Source organism: Taudactylus pleione, unplaced genomic scaffold (assembly GCF_031769625.1).
Source record: "Taudactylus pleione unplaced genomic scaffold, aTauple2 ptg002371l, whole genome shotgun sequence".
Lineage (NCBI taxonomy): Eukaryota > Metazoa > Chordata > Amphibia > Anura > Myobatrachidae > Taudactylus > Taudactylus pleione.
Window position 1 is genome coordinate 59,017 of NW_028286759.1, and position 19,416 is coordinate 78,432.

General features: G+C 46.0%; 1 protein-coding gene and 1 pseudogene across 6 annotated transcripts in view; one reads left to right on the top strand and one right to left on the bottom strand.

Moving 5' to 3' along the window:
• Positions 1 to 19,416, bottom strand: part of LOC148431366 (uncharacterized) — a 66,401-nt pseudogene that overhangs the window by 19,181 nt on the left and 27,804 nt on the right.
• Positions 171 to 19,416, top strand: part of LOC148431368 (uncharacterized) — a 30,543-nt gene continuing 11,297 nt past the window's right edge. For 3 of the 6 annotated variants that reach the window (XR_015877189.1, XM_088466055.1, XM_088466056.1), the window contains exons 1-7: positions 171 to 243; positions 1,833 to 1,909; positions 10,807 to 10,953; positions 13,000 to 13,257; positions 14,304 to 14,382; positions 14,502 to 14,599; positions 15,056 to 15,308. Coding sequence is in view for 5 of the 6 variants with exons in the window: in XM_088466055.1 (XP_088322181.1) it covers positions 10,882 to 10,953; positions 13,000 to 13,257; positions 14,304 to 14,382; positions 14,502 to 14,599; positions 15,056 to 15,308 (760 nt within the window). In the remaining variant the exon portion in view is untranslated. Of the gene's footprint in view, positions 244 to 1,832; positions 1,910 to 10,806; positions 10,954 to 12,999; positions 13,258 to 13,739; positions 13,786 to 13,947; positions 13,984 to 14,097; positions 14,116 to 14,303; positions 14,383 to 14,501; positions 14,600 to 15,055; positions 15,309 to 19,416 lie in introns of those variants that run through there. The other 3 variants (XM_088466059.1, XM_088466058.1, XM_088466057.1) reach the window with 3 other exon arrangements.

Here is a 19,416-nt window from a genome sequence, read left to right on the forward strand (position 1 = left end):
TATAGGACGTCCTTCCTACTTTGTGCCGTCTGATTGGCTACTGGCTGCTGCCAATCACCGCACTGAGGGGAATGAGAGGAGGGCGGTCACTATGATATTAGGGGCGGGGCAGACAGGAGCCATAGTTACACGGAGGAGGGGAGGGGCGTGGCTATCTATAGGGGCGTTACTTCTTGTGTATCTGCAGTTTCCGGGTCTCAGCGGGAAGAGGCAGAAATCGGCCATTGTTGTGTCTGGCAGCAGGTAATGGTATTTTTTATTATCATACTTGAGAAGCAGAATCTGGTGCCTTATTATTATCATACAGGTGGAGCAGACCTCAGTGTTTATATGATACAGGTGGAGTAGATCCTTCTGGGGTAGCATTATCATTATACAGGTAGAGCAGACGCCAGTGTTGGTATAATACAGGTGGAGCAGATCCTTTTGTTATAAAAGTACAGCTGGAACAGCCTCTGGTGCTGCATTTTCTTTATACAGATGGAGCAGACCCAAGTGTTGCTATAATTTAGGTAGAGCAGACTCTGGTGTTGCATTATTATACAAGTGGAGCAGACAGCAGTGTTGGTATAATACAGGTGGAGTAGAACTTTTTGTTACTAATATTCAGCTGGAGTAGACTTTGGTGCTGCATTATCATTATACAGGTGATATCAAAAGAAATAGGAAGTTCTCTATATTTGGGGGCACTCACCCTACTAATAAAGCGTAACCTGTAATAGTGTCAGTAAGAAATGACCGAGGTGTTAACTGTATAGTGCAATAAAGGCCTGATTCAGACCCGGTCGCAAGCGCTCGCAACCAGGTCGATGGTGGCCCAGAGCGCACCATCCGGATAGCGACGGGCAATCGCTACCAAAGGGGGCGTGCCGGGGGAGTGGCTGCCCAAACGGAGGCGTTCCTATGTGAACGCCTCCGTTTGGGGGCGGCCCCACTAACATCATGAGTGATGTCTGTGGGAGAGATTTCGGCTCTGTTAGAGCCAAAATCTCTCTGGGGCTTGCGGCAACGAGACCCTACCACAGGGGTCTTGTCGCAAGCCCGATGGTCTTGACCATCGCGACCATCTTCCTGGCCGCTCGCTATAGCTGTGGGTGGTCACCCACAGCTATGTGAGCGGCCAGGAGGCCGTTCTAAAACAAAAATAGCCCGGCCTTGATTCAGAGCGAGCGCTCTGTCAGAGCGTCCGGCTCTGAATCCGGGCCTAATTCAGCAAATACACAGAATGTAACAGAAAGTTAATATATAAAGCCTGGTCTAACCAGGGCCAATAACCCCTCAGCACTGACCAGCTGTGTGTAGTGTTCCTTCTAGCTCCGGCGGGAGGCAGGGCGCCGGAGCTAGAGAGGGCATGCACGCGCGCGCACGACCGAGAAGGGGGCGTGTCTATAAGACGCGTCCCCTTTTCGTCACTCTTGAGGGCGTGCCCGGCACTTACGGACACGCCGGGCAGCCCCCAAGCCCTGCAGACAGGGAGAATAGATGCCGGGCGCATGCGCCCAGCGTCTATTCCCTGGCGGTGACCGGGTCACCGCATATTTCTCCACCCGCGGGACACTGCGTCCCGCGGGTGAGAATGGCTCCCGCAGGCTGTGAGGGCAGGGCGCTTTTTGCCCTCCTCCTGGAGGGCAGGGTGCTTTTTGCCCTCCAGAAGGAAGGCAGGGCGCCGCGCCCCGCTAAAACAGCCTAGTGGGAACGCTATGTGTGATGGGAGACGTATATAGTGATTATCTGTATCATTTATGGTCAGACACATACATCATGGCCCAGTGCTCAGAGGTATGGGGAATATATATACTTACATTTACACCTGTAATGTCCGTTTTCCTCAGGGGCAGTTACAGCGGTAAAGGACGTCGGGCTGCTGCTTATCACTATGTGAATAAAGGAACATTTCTACCTACCAAACGTGAGTGCTGGTTTTTACACTTTGCTGCTTCAGGAAGTGTTAGTGGTTTATGTTTTGTTAAGGACCGTGCACCCCCTTGCCTATTATCAATGAGTGCTACCTTCTCATATATATATATTTCACAATAAGTGTGAGGAGGAAGATTTCCTCTTTATAATACAGCGTCGGCCATCACCTGATAATATGTTATTGTCTGACCTATCTAAGTGCTCATATATGACCTGGTGCATTCACATGTAACATACTTATAGGGGAATTCAATATGGGTGCGATAACTCAGTTTTTGCCTTAATATCGCACCTATGACGTCATTATCGCAGGTTTTAGTTTTACACCGTATTCAATTTCAAAGACTTTTCGCAGGTTCGAAAAGTCTTTGATAAAAAACGGGGATAACTTTTCACCATTGAATAGGTGTAGAAAAAAAGTGCAGAATTGGGGTTTAGGGGTGCAGGCTTAAAAAAAATAGCCTGCACCCCTGGGAATGACATTTAAAAAATAACTGTGTCAAAAAAAAGTTTTAAAAAAAAAAATAGGGACACCCCAAAAAATTGAGTTAAAAATTGGGGTGGAAAAAAAAAATGGGAAAAAAATTGTTTAACAATAGGGAAATAGGTTCAGGGCTATTCTGTAAGGATGCGGCAGATGTTTTCTAGAATAGATTATTAGTGGCAGGTGTATTCTAGAATAGATTATTAGTGGCAGGTGTATTCTAGAATAGATTATTAGCGGCAGGTGTATTCTAGAATAGATTATTAGCGGCAGGTGTATTCTAGAATAGATTATTAGCGGCAGGTGTATTCTAGAATAGATTATTAGCGGCAGGTGTATTCTAGAATAGATTATTAGCGGCAGGTGTATTCTAGAATAGATTATTAGCGGCAGGTGTATTCTAGAATAGATTATTAGCGGCAGGTGTATTCTAGAATAGATTATTAGCGGCAGGTGTATTCTAGAATAGATTTATAGCGGCAGGTGTATTCTAGAATAGATTATTAGCGGCAGGTGTATTCTAGAATAGATTATTAGCGGCAGGTGTATTCTAGAATAGATTATTAGCGGCAGGTGTATTCTAGAATAGATTATTAGCGGCAGGTGTATTCTAGAATAGATTATTAGCGGCAGGTGTATTCTAGAATAGATTATTAGCGGCAGGTGTATTCTAGAATAGATTATTAGCGGCAGGTGTATTCTAGAATAGATTATTAGCGGCAGGTGTATTCTAGAATAGATTATTAGCGGCAGGTGTATTCTAGAATAGATTATTAGCGGTAGGTGTATTCTAGAATAGATTATTAGCGGCAGGTGTATTCTAGAATAGATTATTAGCGGCAGGTGTATTCTAGAATAGATTATTAGCGGCAGGTGTATTCTAGAATAGATTGTTAGCGGCAGGTGTATTCTAGAATAGATTGTTAGCGGCAGGTGTATTCTAGAATAGATTGTTAGCGGCAGGTGTATTCTAGAATAGATTGTTAGCGGCAGGTGTATTCTAGAATAGATTATTAGCTGCAGGTGTATTCTAGAATAGATTTATAGCGGCAGGTGTATTCTAGAATAGATTTATAGCGGCAGGTGTATTCTAGAATAGATTATTAGCGGCAGGTGTATTCTAGAATAGATTATTAGCGGCAGGTGTATTCTAGAATAGATTTATAGCGACAGGTGTATTCTAGAATAGATTATTAGCGGCAGGTGTTTTCTAGAATAGATTATTAGCGGCAGGTGTATTCTAGAATAGATTATTAGCGGCAGGTGTATTCTAGAATAGATTATTAGCGGCAGGTGTATTCTAGAATAGATTATTAGCGGCAGGTGTATTCTAGAATAGATTTATAGCGGCAGGTGTATTCTAGAATAGATTATTAGCGGCAGGTGTATTCTAGAATAGATTATTAGCGGCAGGTGTATTCTAGAATAGATTATTAGCGGCAGGTGTATTCTAGAATAGATTATTAGCGGCAGGTGTATTCTAGAATAGATTATTAGCGGCAGGTGTATTCTAGAATAGATTATTAGCGGCAGGTGTATTCTAGAATAGATTATTAGCGGCAGGTGTATTCTAGAATAGATTTATAGCGGCAGGTGTATTCTAGAATAGATTTATAGCGGCAGGTGTATTCTAGAATAGATTATTAGCGGCAGGTGTATTCTAGAATAGATTATTAGCGGCAGGTGTATTCTAGAATAGATTATTAGCGGCAGGTGTATTCTAGAATAGATTATTAGCGGCAGGTGTATTCTAGAATAGATTATTAGCGGCAGGTGTATTCTAGAATAGATTATTAGCGGCAGGTGTATTCTAGAATAGATTATTAGCGGCAGGTGTATTCTAGAATAGATTATTAGCGGCAGGTGTATTCTAGAATAGATTTATAGCGGCAGGTGCACAAATGCAGAAGTTTTAAAAACTTACTTTAGTGACATCAAAATATGCTAGTACCCATTTTCATGTACCCCAAATTTGATGGAACAACTTAAAAAAACGAAAAAAATAACCTAAGTGCTCTTCTGCATCACTTCTTGAATGTCGGGAAAAAAGCACCTGCCACAGCTGTTTAAATCCCCGACTTATATTTGCAGGCTAAAACGGGGGGATCCATAGTGTTTTTACAACTTTAGGGGGATCCTACAATTTTTTTAAAGAAAAATTTGTAACTTTACGCAAATCCCACTTCGGAGGCTCCCGTTTTCGTTAGTTTCATATTGAATACGGGGATAAGCGGGCGCGCGCCCGATACTTTATCCCAGGTAAAATCTCCGATATGAAACGTAAACTTCGACAGCGAAGTTTATGTTTCATATTGAATACCCCTCTTAGAATGGAATCGGTATGAAAGTTCGATTCCCGGCAGCGGCAGCCCGACAGCGCTGGAAATCTCGATCGTGGATAGATAAGTATTCTCTAACCTAACCCCCCTAACCCTAACCCTCCTTAGGGGTGCCTAACCCTAACCTCCCCTCTAAGTGCCTAACCCTAGCCACCCCCTTCCCCGCTGCCTAAACCTAAGTCCCCCGGGGGGGTGCCTAACCCTCCCTCCCCCTAGCCTAACCCTCCCTGGGGGGTGCCTAACCCTAAGTCCCCCCTGGGTGGCCTAAACCTTACACTAACCCCCCCCCGCCCCCCCCCCGCGGCTGTCCGCTCGCGGCGCCCGGCATCACTACGATCGGGATGCCGGGCGCCGGTCCCCCGGCAACGGGGAAATGCCGGGCGTCTACATCTAAACGCCCGGCATTTCACCCTCGCCAGGATATGACATTCGGGAAGCCGGCTGCCAGTATTAAGGCTGCCGGCTTCCCGATTGCATACCCTTAGAATAATCCCATATATCTGACATGGTGTCACATGTAACATACTTAGAATAATCCCATATATCTGACATGGTGTCACATGTAACATACATAGGGCAGAATTCATTTGTTTCCAGCCCCCATCGCGCCCGGCGGAGCTCTTTAATTGCTGCTCCTGTCGGGCGCGATCAACTGTCAGCGCTCCATTTCAGCTCGCAGCCCCAGGGGGGTGAGAGCTGAACTGTGCGAAAAGTGACCTGTTTGGGCGTCCAAACATCACTTTTCGCGGTCACGCCCAGCAATTTGGTCGGGGGTAGCTGCTTTACGCGGCTAAACTCGACGACTTTGGGCGCGATTAGCGCGAAAAATGGCAACAATTGAATAGCAGCCCGCGATCTCCTGTCACTTTAGACGGGAGATCCGGACCGCGTAAACTATTGAATTCCGCCCATAGAATAATCCCATATATCTGACATGGTCCATTCACGTGTAACATACATAGAATAATCCCATATATCTGACATGGTCCATTCACGTGTAACATACATAGAATAATCCCATATATCTGACATGGTGCAGTCACATGTAACATACATAGGATAATCCCATATATCTGACATGGTGCATTCACGTGTAACATACATAGAATTATACCATATATCTGACATGGTGCATTCACGTGTAACATACATAGAATTATACCATATATCTGACGTGGTGCAGTCACATGTAACATACATAGGATAATCCCATATATCTGACATGGTGCATTCACGTGTAACATACATAGAATAATCCCATATATCTGACATGGTCCATTCACGTGTAACATACATAGAATAATCCCATATATCTGACATGGTGCATTCACGTGTAACATACATAGAATTATACCATATATCTGACGTGGTGCAGTCACATGTAACATACATAGGATAATCCCATATATCTGACATGGTGCATTCACATGTAACATACATAGAATTATACCATATATCTGACGTGGTGCAGTCACATGTAACATACATAGGATAATTCCATATATCTGACATGGTGCACTCTTATGTAACATACATAGAATAATCACATATATCTGACATGGTGCACTCTTATGTAACATACATAGAATAATCACATATATCTGACATGGTGCACTCTTATGTAACATACATAGAATAATTGGGATGTAGTCTGGAAGCCGACGGTCTAAATGCCGACCCACGGCTTCCAGACTCTCTAATCCCGGCGTTATACTAATGACAGGCTTCGAAAACTAGACGCCTGTCATTAACCAGATGCCGGAAGACCGACGTCCGGCATACCGAACGAAGGTACACCGGGCGCGGACAGCCGCGGGGGAGGGTTTCAGTGTGTGTGGTTAGGTTTTAGGGCTCCCGGGGTGAGTTAGGGTTAGGCACCCCCCCCATGCGGCTGGCGGTAATACCTGCTACACCCAGAATAATCCCATATATCTGACATGGTGCATTCACATGTAACATACATAGAATAATCCCATCTATCTGACATGGTGCATTCACATGTAACACATATGGAATAATATATCTGACATGATGCATTCACATGTAACATACATAGAATAATCCCATATATCTGACATGGTGCATTCACATGTAACATACATAGAATAATCCCATCTATCTGACATGGTGCATTCACATGTAACACATATGGAATAATATATCTGACATGATGCATTCACATGTAACATACATAGAGTAATCACATTTATCTGACATGGTGCATTCACATGTAACACACATGGAATAATATATCTGACATGATGCAGTCACATGTAACATACATAGAATAATCCCATCTATCTGATCCTCGGTACAGGGGAAACAAAGCTTAGTTCTGCTGAATTTGAGACTGCTATAGAGTTTGCTCATGCCATTAATCATCAGATTATGCCGGTCATCATCAACTTTCGTGCATCCATGAAACCATTTGCACCATACATGTTTGAAGTGGACACCAAGTATCTCCTCTAGCCTGGTGGATGTCCTACGCAGCTCCACGTCAGTTAGACACTTCTGTACTAAATCCTCTGAAGCAGATGGTCACCTCAGTTAGACACTTCTGTAGTAAATCCTCTGAAGCAGATGTCACCTCAGTTAGACACTTCTGTAGTAAATCCTCTGAAGCAGATGGTCACCTTAGTTAGACACTTCTGTAGTAAATCCTCTGAAGCAGATGGTCACCGCAGTTAGACACTTCTGTAGTAAATCCTATGAAGCAGATGTCACCTCAGTTAGACACTTCTGTAGTAAATCCTATGAAGCAGATGGTCACCTTAGTTAGACACTTCTGTAGTAAATCCTATGAAGCAGAAGGTCACCTCAGTTAGACACTTCTGTAGTAAATCCTATGAAGCAGAAGGTCACCTCAGTTAGACACTTCTGTAGTAAATCCTATGAAGCAGATGGTCACCTCAGTTAGACACTTCTGTAGTAAATCCTATGAAGCAGATGGTCACCTCAGTTAGACACTTCTGTAGTAAATCCTATGAAGCAGATGGTCACCTCAGTTAGACACTTCTGTAGTAAATCCTATGAAGCAGATGGTCACCTCAGTTAGACACTTCTGTAGTAAATCCTATGAAGCAGATGGTCACCTCAGTTAGACACTTCTGTAGTAAATCCTATGAAGCAGATGGTCACCGCAGTTAGACACTTCTGTAGTAAATCCTATGAAGCAGATGGTCACCTCAGTTAGACACTTCTGTAGTAAATCCTATGAAGCAGATGGTCACCTCAGTTAGACACTTCTGTAGTAAATCCTATGAAGCAGATGGTCACCTCAGTTAGACACTTCTGTAGTAAATCCTATGAAGCAGATGGTCACCTCAGTTAGACACTTCTGTAGTAAATCCTATGAAGCAGATGGTCACCTCAGTTAGACACTTCTGTAGTAAATCCTATGAAGCAGATGGTCACCGCAGTTAGACACTTCTGTAGTAAATCCTATGAAGCAGATGGTCACCGCAGTTAGACACTTCTGTAGTAAATCCTATGAAGCAGATGGTCACCTCAGTTAGACACTTCTGTAGTAAATCCTATGAAGCAGATGGTCACCTCAGTTAGACACTTCTGTAGTAAATCCTATGAAGCAGATGGTCACCTCAGTTAGACACTTCTGTAGTAAATCCTATGAAGCAGATGGTCACCTCAGTTAGACACTTCTGTAGTAAATCCTATGAAGCAGATGTCACCTCAGTTAGACACTTCTGTAGTAAATCCTATGAAGCAGATGGTCACCTCAGTTAGACACTTCTGTAGTAAATCCTATGAAGCAGATGGTCACCTCAGTTAGACACTTCTGTAGTAAATCCTATGAAGCAGATGGTCACCTCAGTTTCATCAAGTGCAGGAATTGAAAGGATTTTTTCAACGTACGGTTTTGTACAATTCCAAACGCGCAACAGATTGGGAAATGAAAAAGCAGCTAATCTGGTTCCATGGTAAGAGCCTTTTCTGTTGAGGACAAACGTGAGGACGTGGACAAAGACATGTTTATGTTTTACTCAGACTCACACAACTGATTCCATGAAATTCAGCCTAATTGTACTTCTTGATGCAACTGTTTAGTGTGTATTTATTCTATTACTGTGTTCAATTTGTTACTTTTCTCACTTCAAAAATTGTTCATGTATTACTAAAACAAGGTGTAAACATCTAAAATTAAACAGTTTACTTAAAGAAATCCTATTTAAATCCCAAAAATCTTATTTAAATCAAATAAATCCGATTTTTTTATTTATTTTTTTATTTTATTTTTTAAAATCCCATTTTTATGCAACCCTGCATATAGTACAGCTGGAGTAGACCCTGGTGTTACATATAATACAGCTGGAGTAGTCACTGCTCGGTGGGTAACAGACTATAGAGAAAGGGAGGTGTCCGGAGCACTCAGACCCCCCCATACAGAACGTATCAGCTGTAGCTGGCGGTCAGTACCCTCAGTAGGTGGTTATTAGTGTTACATATAATACAGGTGGAGCAGACCCTGGTGTTACATATAATACAGGTGGAGCAGACCCTGGTGTTACATATAATACAGGTGGAGCAGACCCTGGTGTTACATATAATACAGGTGGAGCAGACCCTGGTGTTACTATAATACAGCTGGAGCAGTCACTGCTCGGTGGGTAGCAGACTATAGAGAAAGGGAGGTGACCGGTGCACTCAGACCCCCCCATACAGGATGTATCAGCTGTAGCTGGCGGTTAGTACCGTCAGTAGGTGGTTATTAGTGTGGAAGTGACAGAATACACAGAGAGACACCATAGTGTACACCGGGTGATGTATAAGATGCACAGACGTCCTCTGTAATAGGCCCTGCTGACTCCTCACCTGTCTGAGGATTTCTTAGCTTTCTTTTCATTCCTCTAATTATCACCAACCTGTATGGAGCTCCCTCTGCTCCCAGCACTTTTTCTCACTGTCATGTGTGTAGGGTGCCAGTGTTTCCCAGCTGCAATCCTCAGGGATCCATGACAGTGCATGTTTTCCAGGTCTCCTCAGAATCACCTGTTAGATAATTATCGCTAACCTGTGGATCATTTAGATTGTCAGTCAGTAATGAAGGCTCCAGTATGGAGATATGGAAAACATGCCCTGTTAGGAATCCCTGGTGACTGGAGATAGGAAACACTGTTCTAGATCCTCAGTGAGTAACTGATTATCCTTCAATAAATTCTTCAGCCTCTCCCCTGTGCTACATAAACATGGCCGGCAGGATTGTCACACATGTAACGTACATCCTTACTGTGTATTCCAGCATGACATGGCATGCTGGGACTTATGGTCCCACTACAGCTGCGGAGTCACAGACTGTACAACACTGCTGACACTCAGTAATTATTGCAGATGTGGGAGCAGAGAAAATAATATGGGTGATTGTACACAAGTCGCCCAGATATTAGGAGACAGAGGAATAGGGCAGTAGTGGGGGAGAGAGGCTGGGCTGGGAGATGTGGTGCGCTATCGGAGGGTGTATAATGGGGAGGGGGAGCAGAGAAGTAGGGTAAGATGATGGGGGCAGAGACTTTAGCCTAGGTTACTGGGGAGAATGACCTGAGGGTGGAATGAGGAGGAAAAGGTGGGTGGGCTGTGAGGGGTCTGGCCTGGGGAAATATCTTGTCATATGGTGTTGTGTACTTGTGTATATTATACTATGTGTAGTAATTACTGGTTATCAGGTGTGTGACCTGTGTATAGTGATGATTAGTGTGTATCAGGTGTGTGATATCAGGGTGACCTGTGTATAGTGATCAGTGTGTGACCTGTGTATAGTGATCAGTGTGTATCAGGTGTCTGATATTTGTGTGACCTGTATATAATGATAATTGTGTTCGAGGTGTGTGTCCTGTGTATAGTGATCAGTGTGTATCAGGTGTGTGATATTAGTGTGACCTGTGTGTAATGATCAGTGTGTATCAGGTGTGTGATATTAGTGTGACCTGTGTATAGTGATCAGTGAGTGATATGGCTCAGGAAAGAGGAGGGCTTAATAGTTACTCAGTGTTTCCTGAATGAATATGTTACATGTACTCTGATATTTATTATAATTATATTTACTTTTAGAAACGTGAGGAACTAGAGAATCTTTACTAGAAGTTACGTGACGGTGAGACGTGTTGCTGATCACTGAGGTTGGACATGGACAAAAGTCACATAACTGAGAGGATACTAAATCTCACCCTGGAGATCATCTACCTGCTGACTGGGGAGGTGAGAGGATCTGGGAGTGTCACAGTGACATCACTTATATCTATAGTAATAATACAGGGACATGACTGGGGAGGTGAGGGGATCTGGGGGTGTCACAGTGACATCACTTATATCTATAGTAATAACACAGGGACATGACTGGGGAGGTGAGGGGATCTGGGAGTGTCACAGTGACATCATTCTCTATAGTAATAATACAGGGACATGACTGGGGAGGTGAGGGGATCTGGGAGTGTCACAGTGACATCACTTATATCTATAGTAATAATACAGGGACATGACTGGGGAGGTGAGAGGATCTGGGAGTGTCACAGTGACATCACTTATATCTATAGTAATAATACAGGGACATGACTGGGGAGGTGAAGGGATCTGGGAGTGTCACAGTGACATCACTTATATCTATAGTAATAACACAGGGACATGACTGGGGAGGTGAGGGGGATCTGGGAGTGTCACAGTGACATCATTCTCTATAGTAATAATACAGGGACATGACTGGGGAGGTGAGGGGATCTGGGAGTGTCACAGTGACATCACTTATACCTATAGTAATAATACAGGGACATGACTGGGGAGGTGAGGGGGATCTGGGAGTGTCACAGTGACATAATTCTCTATAGTAATAATACAGGGACATGACTGGGGAGGTGAGGGGATCTGGGAGTGTCACAGTGACATCACTTATACCTATAGTAATAATACAGGGACATGACTGGGGAGGTGAGGGGATCTGGGAGTGTCACAGTGACATCACTTATATCTATAGTAATAATACAGGGACATGACTGGGGAGGTGAAGGGATCTGGGAGTGTCACAGTGACATCACTTATATCTATAGTAATAACACAGGGACATGACTGGGGAGGTGAGGGGATCTGGGAGTGTCACAGTGACATCATTCTCTATAGTAATAATACAGGGACATGACTGGGGAGGTGAGGGGATCTGGGAGTGTCACAGTGACATCACTTATATCTATAGTAATAATACAGGGACATGACTGGGGAGGTGAGAGGATCTGGGAGTGTCACAGTGACATCACTTATATCTATAGTAATAATACAGGGACATGACTGGGGAGGTGAAGGGATCTGGGAGTGTCACAGTGACATCACTTATATCTATAGTAATAACACAGGGACATGACTGGGGAGGTGAGGGGATCTGGGAGTGTCACAGTGACATCACTTATATCTATAGTAATAATACAGAAACATGACTGGGGAGGTGAGGGGATCTGGTAGTGTCACAGTGACATCACTTATATCTATAGTAATAATACAGGGACATGACTGGGGAGGTGAGGGGATCTGGGAGTGTCACAGTGACATCACTTATACCTATAGTAATAATACAGGGACATGACTGGGGAGGTGAGGGGATCTGGGAGTGTCACAGTGACATCACTTATATCTATAGTAATAATACAGAAACATGACTGGGGAGGTGAGGGGATCTGGTAGTGTCACAGTGACATCACTTATATCTATAGTAATAATACAGGGACATGACTGGGGAGGTGAGAGGATCTGGGAGTGTCACAGTGACATCACTTATATCTATAGTAATAATACAGAGACATGACTGGGGAGGTGAGGGGATCTGGTAGTGTCACAGTGACATCACTTATATCTATAGTAATAATACAGGGACATGACTGGGGAGGTGAGAGGATCTGGGAGTGTCACAGTGACATCACATATATAATTTATTCAAATAAATAATACATCTAATTATTATTATTATTATTACTCCTGTAGCTTTACTGAGTGCTCTGTGGTTTCCCAGCCAATACCATAGAGTGATATTGCTGTTTGCACTATGCTATTTATATTCTCAGGCTGCCCACATACAGAGGACACAGAACAATAAACTAACTGTAGAAGCCTGGTCCTGCAGTAGTGATAAGCACTTGATACACTCCACTTTCCTGTTACATATGGACTACTGGTTCTGTTAATAGATTTTTGCATAATTAACCCCTTAAACTTACAAATCCAAATTAAAAGATTTTTCTCATTGATGTCTCCCTTAAAACACAGGGTTACACAGTAGTGAAGAAGACATCCGGTGACTGTGAGACACCCAGCAGTCATCCCCATGTGTCAGGAGGACTGAGCAGGACCCAGAGCCCCATCACGGTGCCTCCACCTCACTCACTGATACATGAGAGACACAATGACCAGAAGATCCTGGAACTCACCAACAAGAAAATTCAGCTTCTGACTGGAGAGGCGACTGCTGGGAATGGGACATTATACAGTAACACCAGGGGATGTGTCTGGGTGATGACTGGAGAGGTGACTGCTGGGAATGGGACATTATACAGTAACACCAGGGGATGTGTCTGGGTGAGGACTGGAGAGGTGACTGCTGGGAATGGGACATTATACAGTAACACCAGGGGATGTGTCTGGGTGAGGACTGGAGAGGTGACTGCTGGGAATGGGACATTATACAGTAACACCAGGGGATGTGTCTGGGTGAGGACTGGAGAGGTGACTGCTGGGAATGGGACATTATACAGTAACACCAGAGGATGTGTCTGGGTGATGACTGGAGAGGTGACTGCTGGGAATGGGACATTATACAGTAACACCAGGGGATGTGTCTGGGTGATGACTGGAGAGGTGACTGCTGGGAATGGGACATTATACAGTAACACCAGGGGGTGTGTCTGGGTGATGACTGGAGAGGTGACTGCTGGGAATGGGACATTATACAGTAACACCAGAGGATGTGTCTGGGTGATGACTGGAGAGGTGACTGCTGGGAATGGGACATTATACAGTAACACCAGGGGATGTGTCTGGGTGATGACTGGAGAGGTGACTGCTGGGAATGGGACATTATACAGTAACATCAGGGGATGTATCTGGGTGATGATTGGAGAGGTGACTGCTGGGAATGGGGCATTATACAGTAACACCAGGGGATGTGTCTGGGTGAGGACTGGAGAGGTGACTGCTGGGAATGGGACAGTATACAGTAACACCAGGGGATGTGTCTGGGTGATGACTGGAGAGGTGACTGCTGGGAATGGGACATTATACAGTAACACCAGGGGATGTGTCTGGGTGAGGACTGGAGAGGTGACTGCTGGGAATGGGACATTATACAGTAACACCAGAGGATGTGTCTGGGTGATGACTGGAGAGGTGACTGCTGGGAATGGGACATTATACAGTAACATCAGGGGATGTATCTGGGTGATGATTGGAGAGGTGACTGCTGGGAATGGGACATTATACAGTAACACCAGGGGATGTGTCTGGGTGATGACTATCATTGTGTGTGTCAGGTTCCTATAAGGTGTCAGGATGTCACTGTCTATGTCTCCATGCAGGAGGGGGAGTATATAGAGGAACACAGGGCTTTGTGCAAGGACGTAATGATGGAGAATCACCGGCCCCTCACATCACTGGGTAAGAAAAGACTGTCATTTATTATACAGGGGAGAGCAGGTATGGGAGCCCCCTATATATACACATCACCTGATAATCACATATATACAATGTACTCAGTCACTGTGTGTCTCCTACAGATGGACCCAGTAACAGAAATACCCCAGAGAGATGTCCCCGTCCTCATTATTCCCAGGATTGTACAGAGGAGAATCACAGGACCCCACAGAAAAATCAGGTAGATGGGATTTATGATCTAAACAATGGGATGTAGTCAGCATCCTGGTGTGCGGGATGCCGACTGTCTAAATATCGGCATCGAAATCCCGACAACAGTATCCCGACCACCGGCATCCCGAAGGTAAGTATCGGCAGTTAGGGGAGGGTTAGGCACTAAGGGAGGAGGGTCTGGTTTAGGATGCGGGAGGGGGAAGTTAGATTTAGGCACCGAGTAGGGAGGATTGGGATACTTACTTTAAGGGATTCGGGATTCTCACTGTCAAGATGCCGCTGTCTGTATTCTGACCAGTGGTGGCATCCCGACCGCCGGGTACCCATGCCCAACACCAATATACCAAAGTGACTTTCTCTGTGTGATCTATAGAGAAGATGTGAGTGTCTTATACACTGATATTATACTGTGTAATTTCAAGTAGTAACATCAGACATTATGCAATTTTTATTATTTAATTAGGGTGAAGATCTGACTAATATTAAGATAAATTATATAGAAGAAAAAGAGACATATGTGACTGATATGAAGGCAGAAGATATAGAGGGAGAAGAAGAGACGTATGTGACTGATATAAAGGCAGACGATATAGAGGGAGAAGAAGAGACGTATGTGACTGATATAAAGGCAGACTATATAGAGGGAGAAGAAGAGACGTATATGAGGGGTGATCAGCAGTGTAAGGAGGAGGAAATCCCTACAGATATCAGCACAGGTGAGTAATAAACACATTACAGAAAAGAGTCATATATTCTCCTTGTTCAGTCACTACAACACGTTCTTATTATACATCCTCCTCTGTCCGTACAGACTAATGAGAGAAATTTATCTAACAAGTGGGGGAGTCAGGATCCATCAGCCCCTATTATACTCCTGCTCTCCTCACATCATGTCACTGTGTGTTACCAGCCCAGAGATCTGACCAGTCTCCTCCTCACACTCTCTGGTGTATGTCATACATCAGGAGCCATCAGCCCCTATTATACTCCTGCTCTCCTCCTCACATCATGTCACTGTGTGTTACTTGCCCAAATATACTCTATATTAGACAATGCAAATGTCACACAAACTCGACCTTCTTACACACACACAGAGCTATAATCACACTCCCGTCATATCACAATGGCTTCCTCCAGTCTCTGTGCTTGGATGATCTGTACTTTTGCGTTTTATCTGCTGACCTGTCTCTGTATCCTGCTCTGTCCTTCTCCCTACTTCCTCATTCTGCTTTTGCACATCTGTACCCTGCGCCATTCCCCTACCCTGTCCTGCTGCCTCCCCCGCTCTGTGCCCTGCACCATTCCCCTACCCTGTCCTGCTGCCTCCCCTGCTCTGTGCCCTGCACCATTCCCCTATCCTGTGCTGCTGCCTCCTCCGCTCTGTGCCCTGCACCATTCCCCTACCCTGTCCTGCTGCCTCCCCTGCTCTGTGCCCTGCACCATTCCCCTACCCTATGCTGCTGCCTCCTCCGCTCTGTGCCCTGCACCATTCCCCTACTCTGTCCTGCTGCCTCCCCCGCTCTGTACCGCCATAATTCTGTGTTGCTCTGTCCTATCACTCTCCTTCCCTCTCTGCGGTTATTTCTACTTCAGGGTCCATAGGGTATCCACAGGATACCTTGGGGTATAGGTGACCACAGAGTTAATTTTCAGCCTCCCAGGATGCACTGGGGTCCCTCTCCTATACCCCGCCTCCTAGCCAGGGCAAGCCAGTTTTGTAGGTGCCCGGCCAGAAGTCGGATCACCATAACAGAGGGGGGCTGTAATGGCCCCTGAAAATTTCTTCAAGGCAGCTGTGGCTGTACAAGATGAGCTGTAGAGCATGGACAGTCAGTACTGATGTCCATGCTGTCGCTCCTACACCCCGCCGGTCCAGAACGCCGGTACTGATCCGGGGATGCTGGTAGGTATCTGAGGTCACAGCTAGCGGTGACCCCGGATAACCTGGACTGTGGCCGGATTCAAGGGGGGCAGGTAAGCGGCGGGGTCCCACGGAGGGTTCCTGCCAATAACACAGTCTTGTCTCCAGGCAGGGGGCTTCCTGGGGACAGGCATGCACGTGGAGCCAGGTACTGATCCTGCGCTTCCACTAGACCACCAGGGACAGCGGGCTGCGGCGTTGAGGATACACTCCAGGGGTTAATAGTATGCCAGGGGAGTGCGCCTTCCCTGTCTGACAGCCGACGGCTCCCCCACTGCACAGTGCCTCTCCACAGCGGTTTGGCAGGCAGTGTTCAGCGTTCCTCCCCGGGATCGCCTCCTCTCTGCACCTCGGCGGCCATTTTATTCAGATGTGCAAGCGCTGCTGGACGCTGAAGCTGGTGGCTGTGTGGTCCGGGTGCCCCCGCATACCTCTCTTTCGAGCTAAGGTCAGAGTATGCAGCACTGTTTCCTACCAGGCTCTGTGTCTGTGTAGTTGATTACAGTGTTAGTAGTGCAGGGAGTTATTTCTGCATTGTATGTGACTTACTGCTAGCGCTGTCTGCCTGTACTTTCACTCTGTCAGCCATTTTACTATCCCTGTCCTTTCTCTGCTACAAGCCCTTGCGGTCCGGTGCTGCAGGGTAGTTATTGTCTCACTATAAAAGCATTTATTTGTGGGGGGTCACATACCCTCCGTTGCACTCATCATGTCTGAGAGTGAACGTGATTTTTCCCTACTGCTAAAGTGTACCACATGTAATGTAAAAATAGTGGAGGGTGCTGTAACCACTTAGGGTTTATGCAGGGCATGTTTTCTGATATCACGCCCGATTACTGTCACTGCGCCTGTGCAGGAACCACCCTGGGCTTGTTTTGCTAAGGCACTTACAACCCTTGTGGGTCAGCTGGCCACACCCCCTGCGTTGCCCCAAATGGGGTTATCACAGCAGTCGGTAGTGTCCTCACCCATACAGCTCGCCCCCCCAAGCCTCGCAGGAGCCTGCGTGGGTGAGTTCACTGTCCAATAGGGTGCAGCACCTAACGGACGTGTTACAGGGGGAGTCATCATTGTGGCCTGCTAAGCGGCCTGTAGTGTCTCAGAATGTTCTGCATGATGAGGATGACATGACATCTGATGACTTTTACATTTTTGACCTTTCAGACCAGGAGCCCCTTCGTACTAAGTAGGCGGTCTAAGTCTGCCTAAAATATATATACCAGGCATTATACGGGCAGTCCGTGTGGTCTTGGTTGTTGAAGATGACGATCCCCCCATGGCCAAAACTAAATATGCCTTCTTTAAGGGTATTAAAGGTTATGCCACTGTATTCCTCGATCTGGTCAGTTGGTGGATCATTTAGAGGAGGCGTGGAGAAATCCGGGTAGCAGATTCCAGCCTCAGAAACGTTTGGCGGTTGCATACTTCTTTGAGGATAATTATTTTTTCCAAGTGGGAAACTCCTCCACAGGTGGATTCTCATGTGACACGCCTAGTGAGGAGTGCTACATTACCCATGCCCTCCGTGTCCTCCTTAAAGGATGCCACGGATTGTATGGTTGAAATATGCCTAAAATCCATTTATTCCCTTGCTGGAGGGGCGTCCAGACCGGCTATGGCCATGTGCTTGGTAGCCAGAGCCATGGAGCGCTGGGCTGATAGCTTGGAATTGTCTCTGGACTCTGACTCGTCGACTGAACAAGCAGAGTTGGTGGGCAATCTCAGAGACTCAGCCATGTATATTAATGCGGCAGCCCTGGACATAGGTCTCCTCGCTTCCAGAGTCTCGGCAGCCATGGCAGCTTGCAGCACCCTATGGTTGTGCTTTTGGAAAGCAGATGCAAATTCCAAAAAGGGTTTGGAATGCTTGCCCTTTAATGGACAGGTCCTTTTACCCTGATCTGGACAAAATTGTGGCTACTCTGGCAGCAGCTAAGTCTGCGTGTCTGCCATCGGCTACGGTCCCATCAGTGTCTGGTGCTTCGTCCTTTCGGCCCTATAGGGCCCAGGGTAAGTCCAAAGTGCAGTCCATTTTTAGGCAGTCAGCAACCAGGAAATCTGCCAAGCCAAAGAAGCAGGCTTGGAGTACAAGACATCCTACTCCCAAGTTTGACGATAAGCCTTCAGCCTGGTTGGACGGGCCTCCCCTTGGGGGACCCCAAAGTGGGAGGCCGGCATCTTCAGTTCGCCCAGTGCTGGTATCTGACTACCGTGGACACTTGGGTCAGAGAAGTGGTCTCTCGGGGGTACGCCCTTTCCTTTTCGGCAAAGGTTGTTTCACTACAGGCCTTCCATCAGATCAGGTCAAGGCCCTGGAACCCCAGAAAATGCTGCACTCTATGCTGCAGGCTGGAGTTATAGTGCCTGTTCTGTTATCCCAGCAGGGAACGGGATATTACTCGAATCTCTTTCTGGTACAGAAACCCAATGGGTCTTACCGGCCCATCCTCAGCCTCAAGTCCCTAAACAAGTCTTTGAGGGTTCCTCTGTTCTGGATGCAGACCCTCTGTTCCATTATATTGGCAATGGAACCTGGGGATTTCATGGTGTCCATGGACATTCAGGATGCCTACCTGCATGTCCCTATTGTTTTGGCGCACCAGCAATTCCTCAGGTTTGCGGTGCTAAACCGCCATTTTCAGTTTCAAGCACTGCCCTTTGGTCTGGCCACTGCGCCTCGAGTATTTACCAAAGTCATGGCGGTCATGGCAGCCCACCTGCGGATGCAGGGGGTCCGCCTGTTGCCCTATCTGCATGACCTCCTGTTGTTAGCAGGGTCTCCAGAAATCCTTCAGCACCATCTGCAACTGACAATATCTGTGCGGCAGAATCATGGCTGGCTGATAAACGGGAAGAAGTCCTCCTTGGTTCCCTCACAGAGGATGCTCCATCTCGGAGCCCTG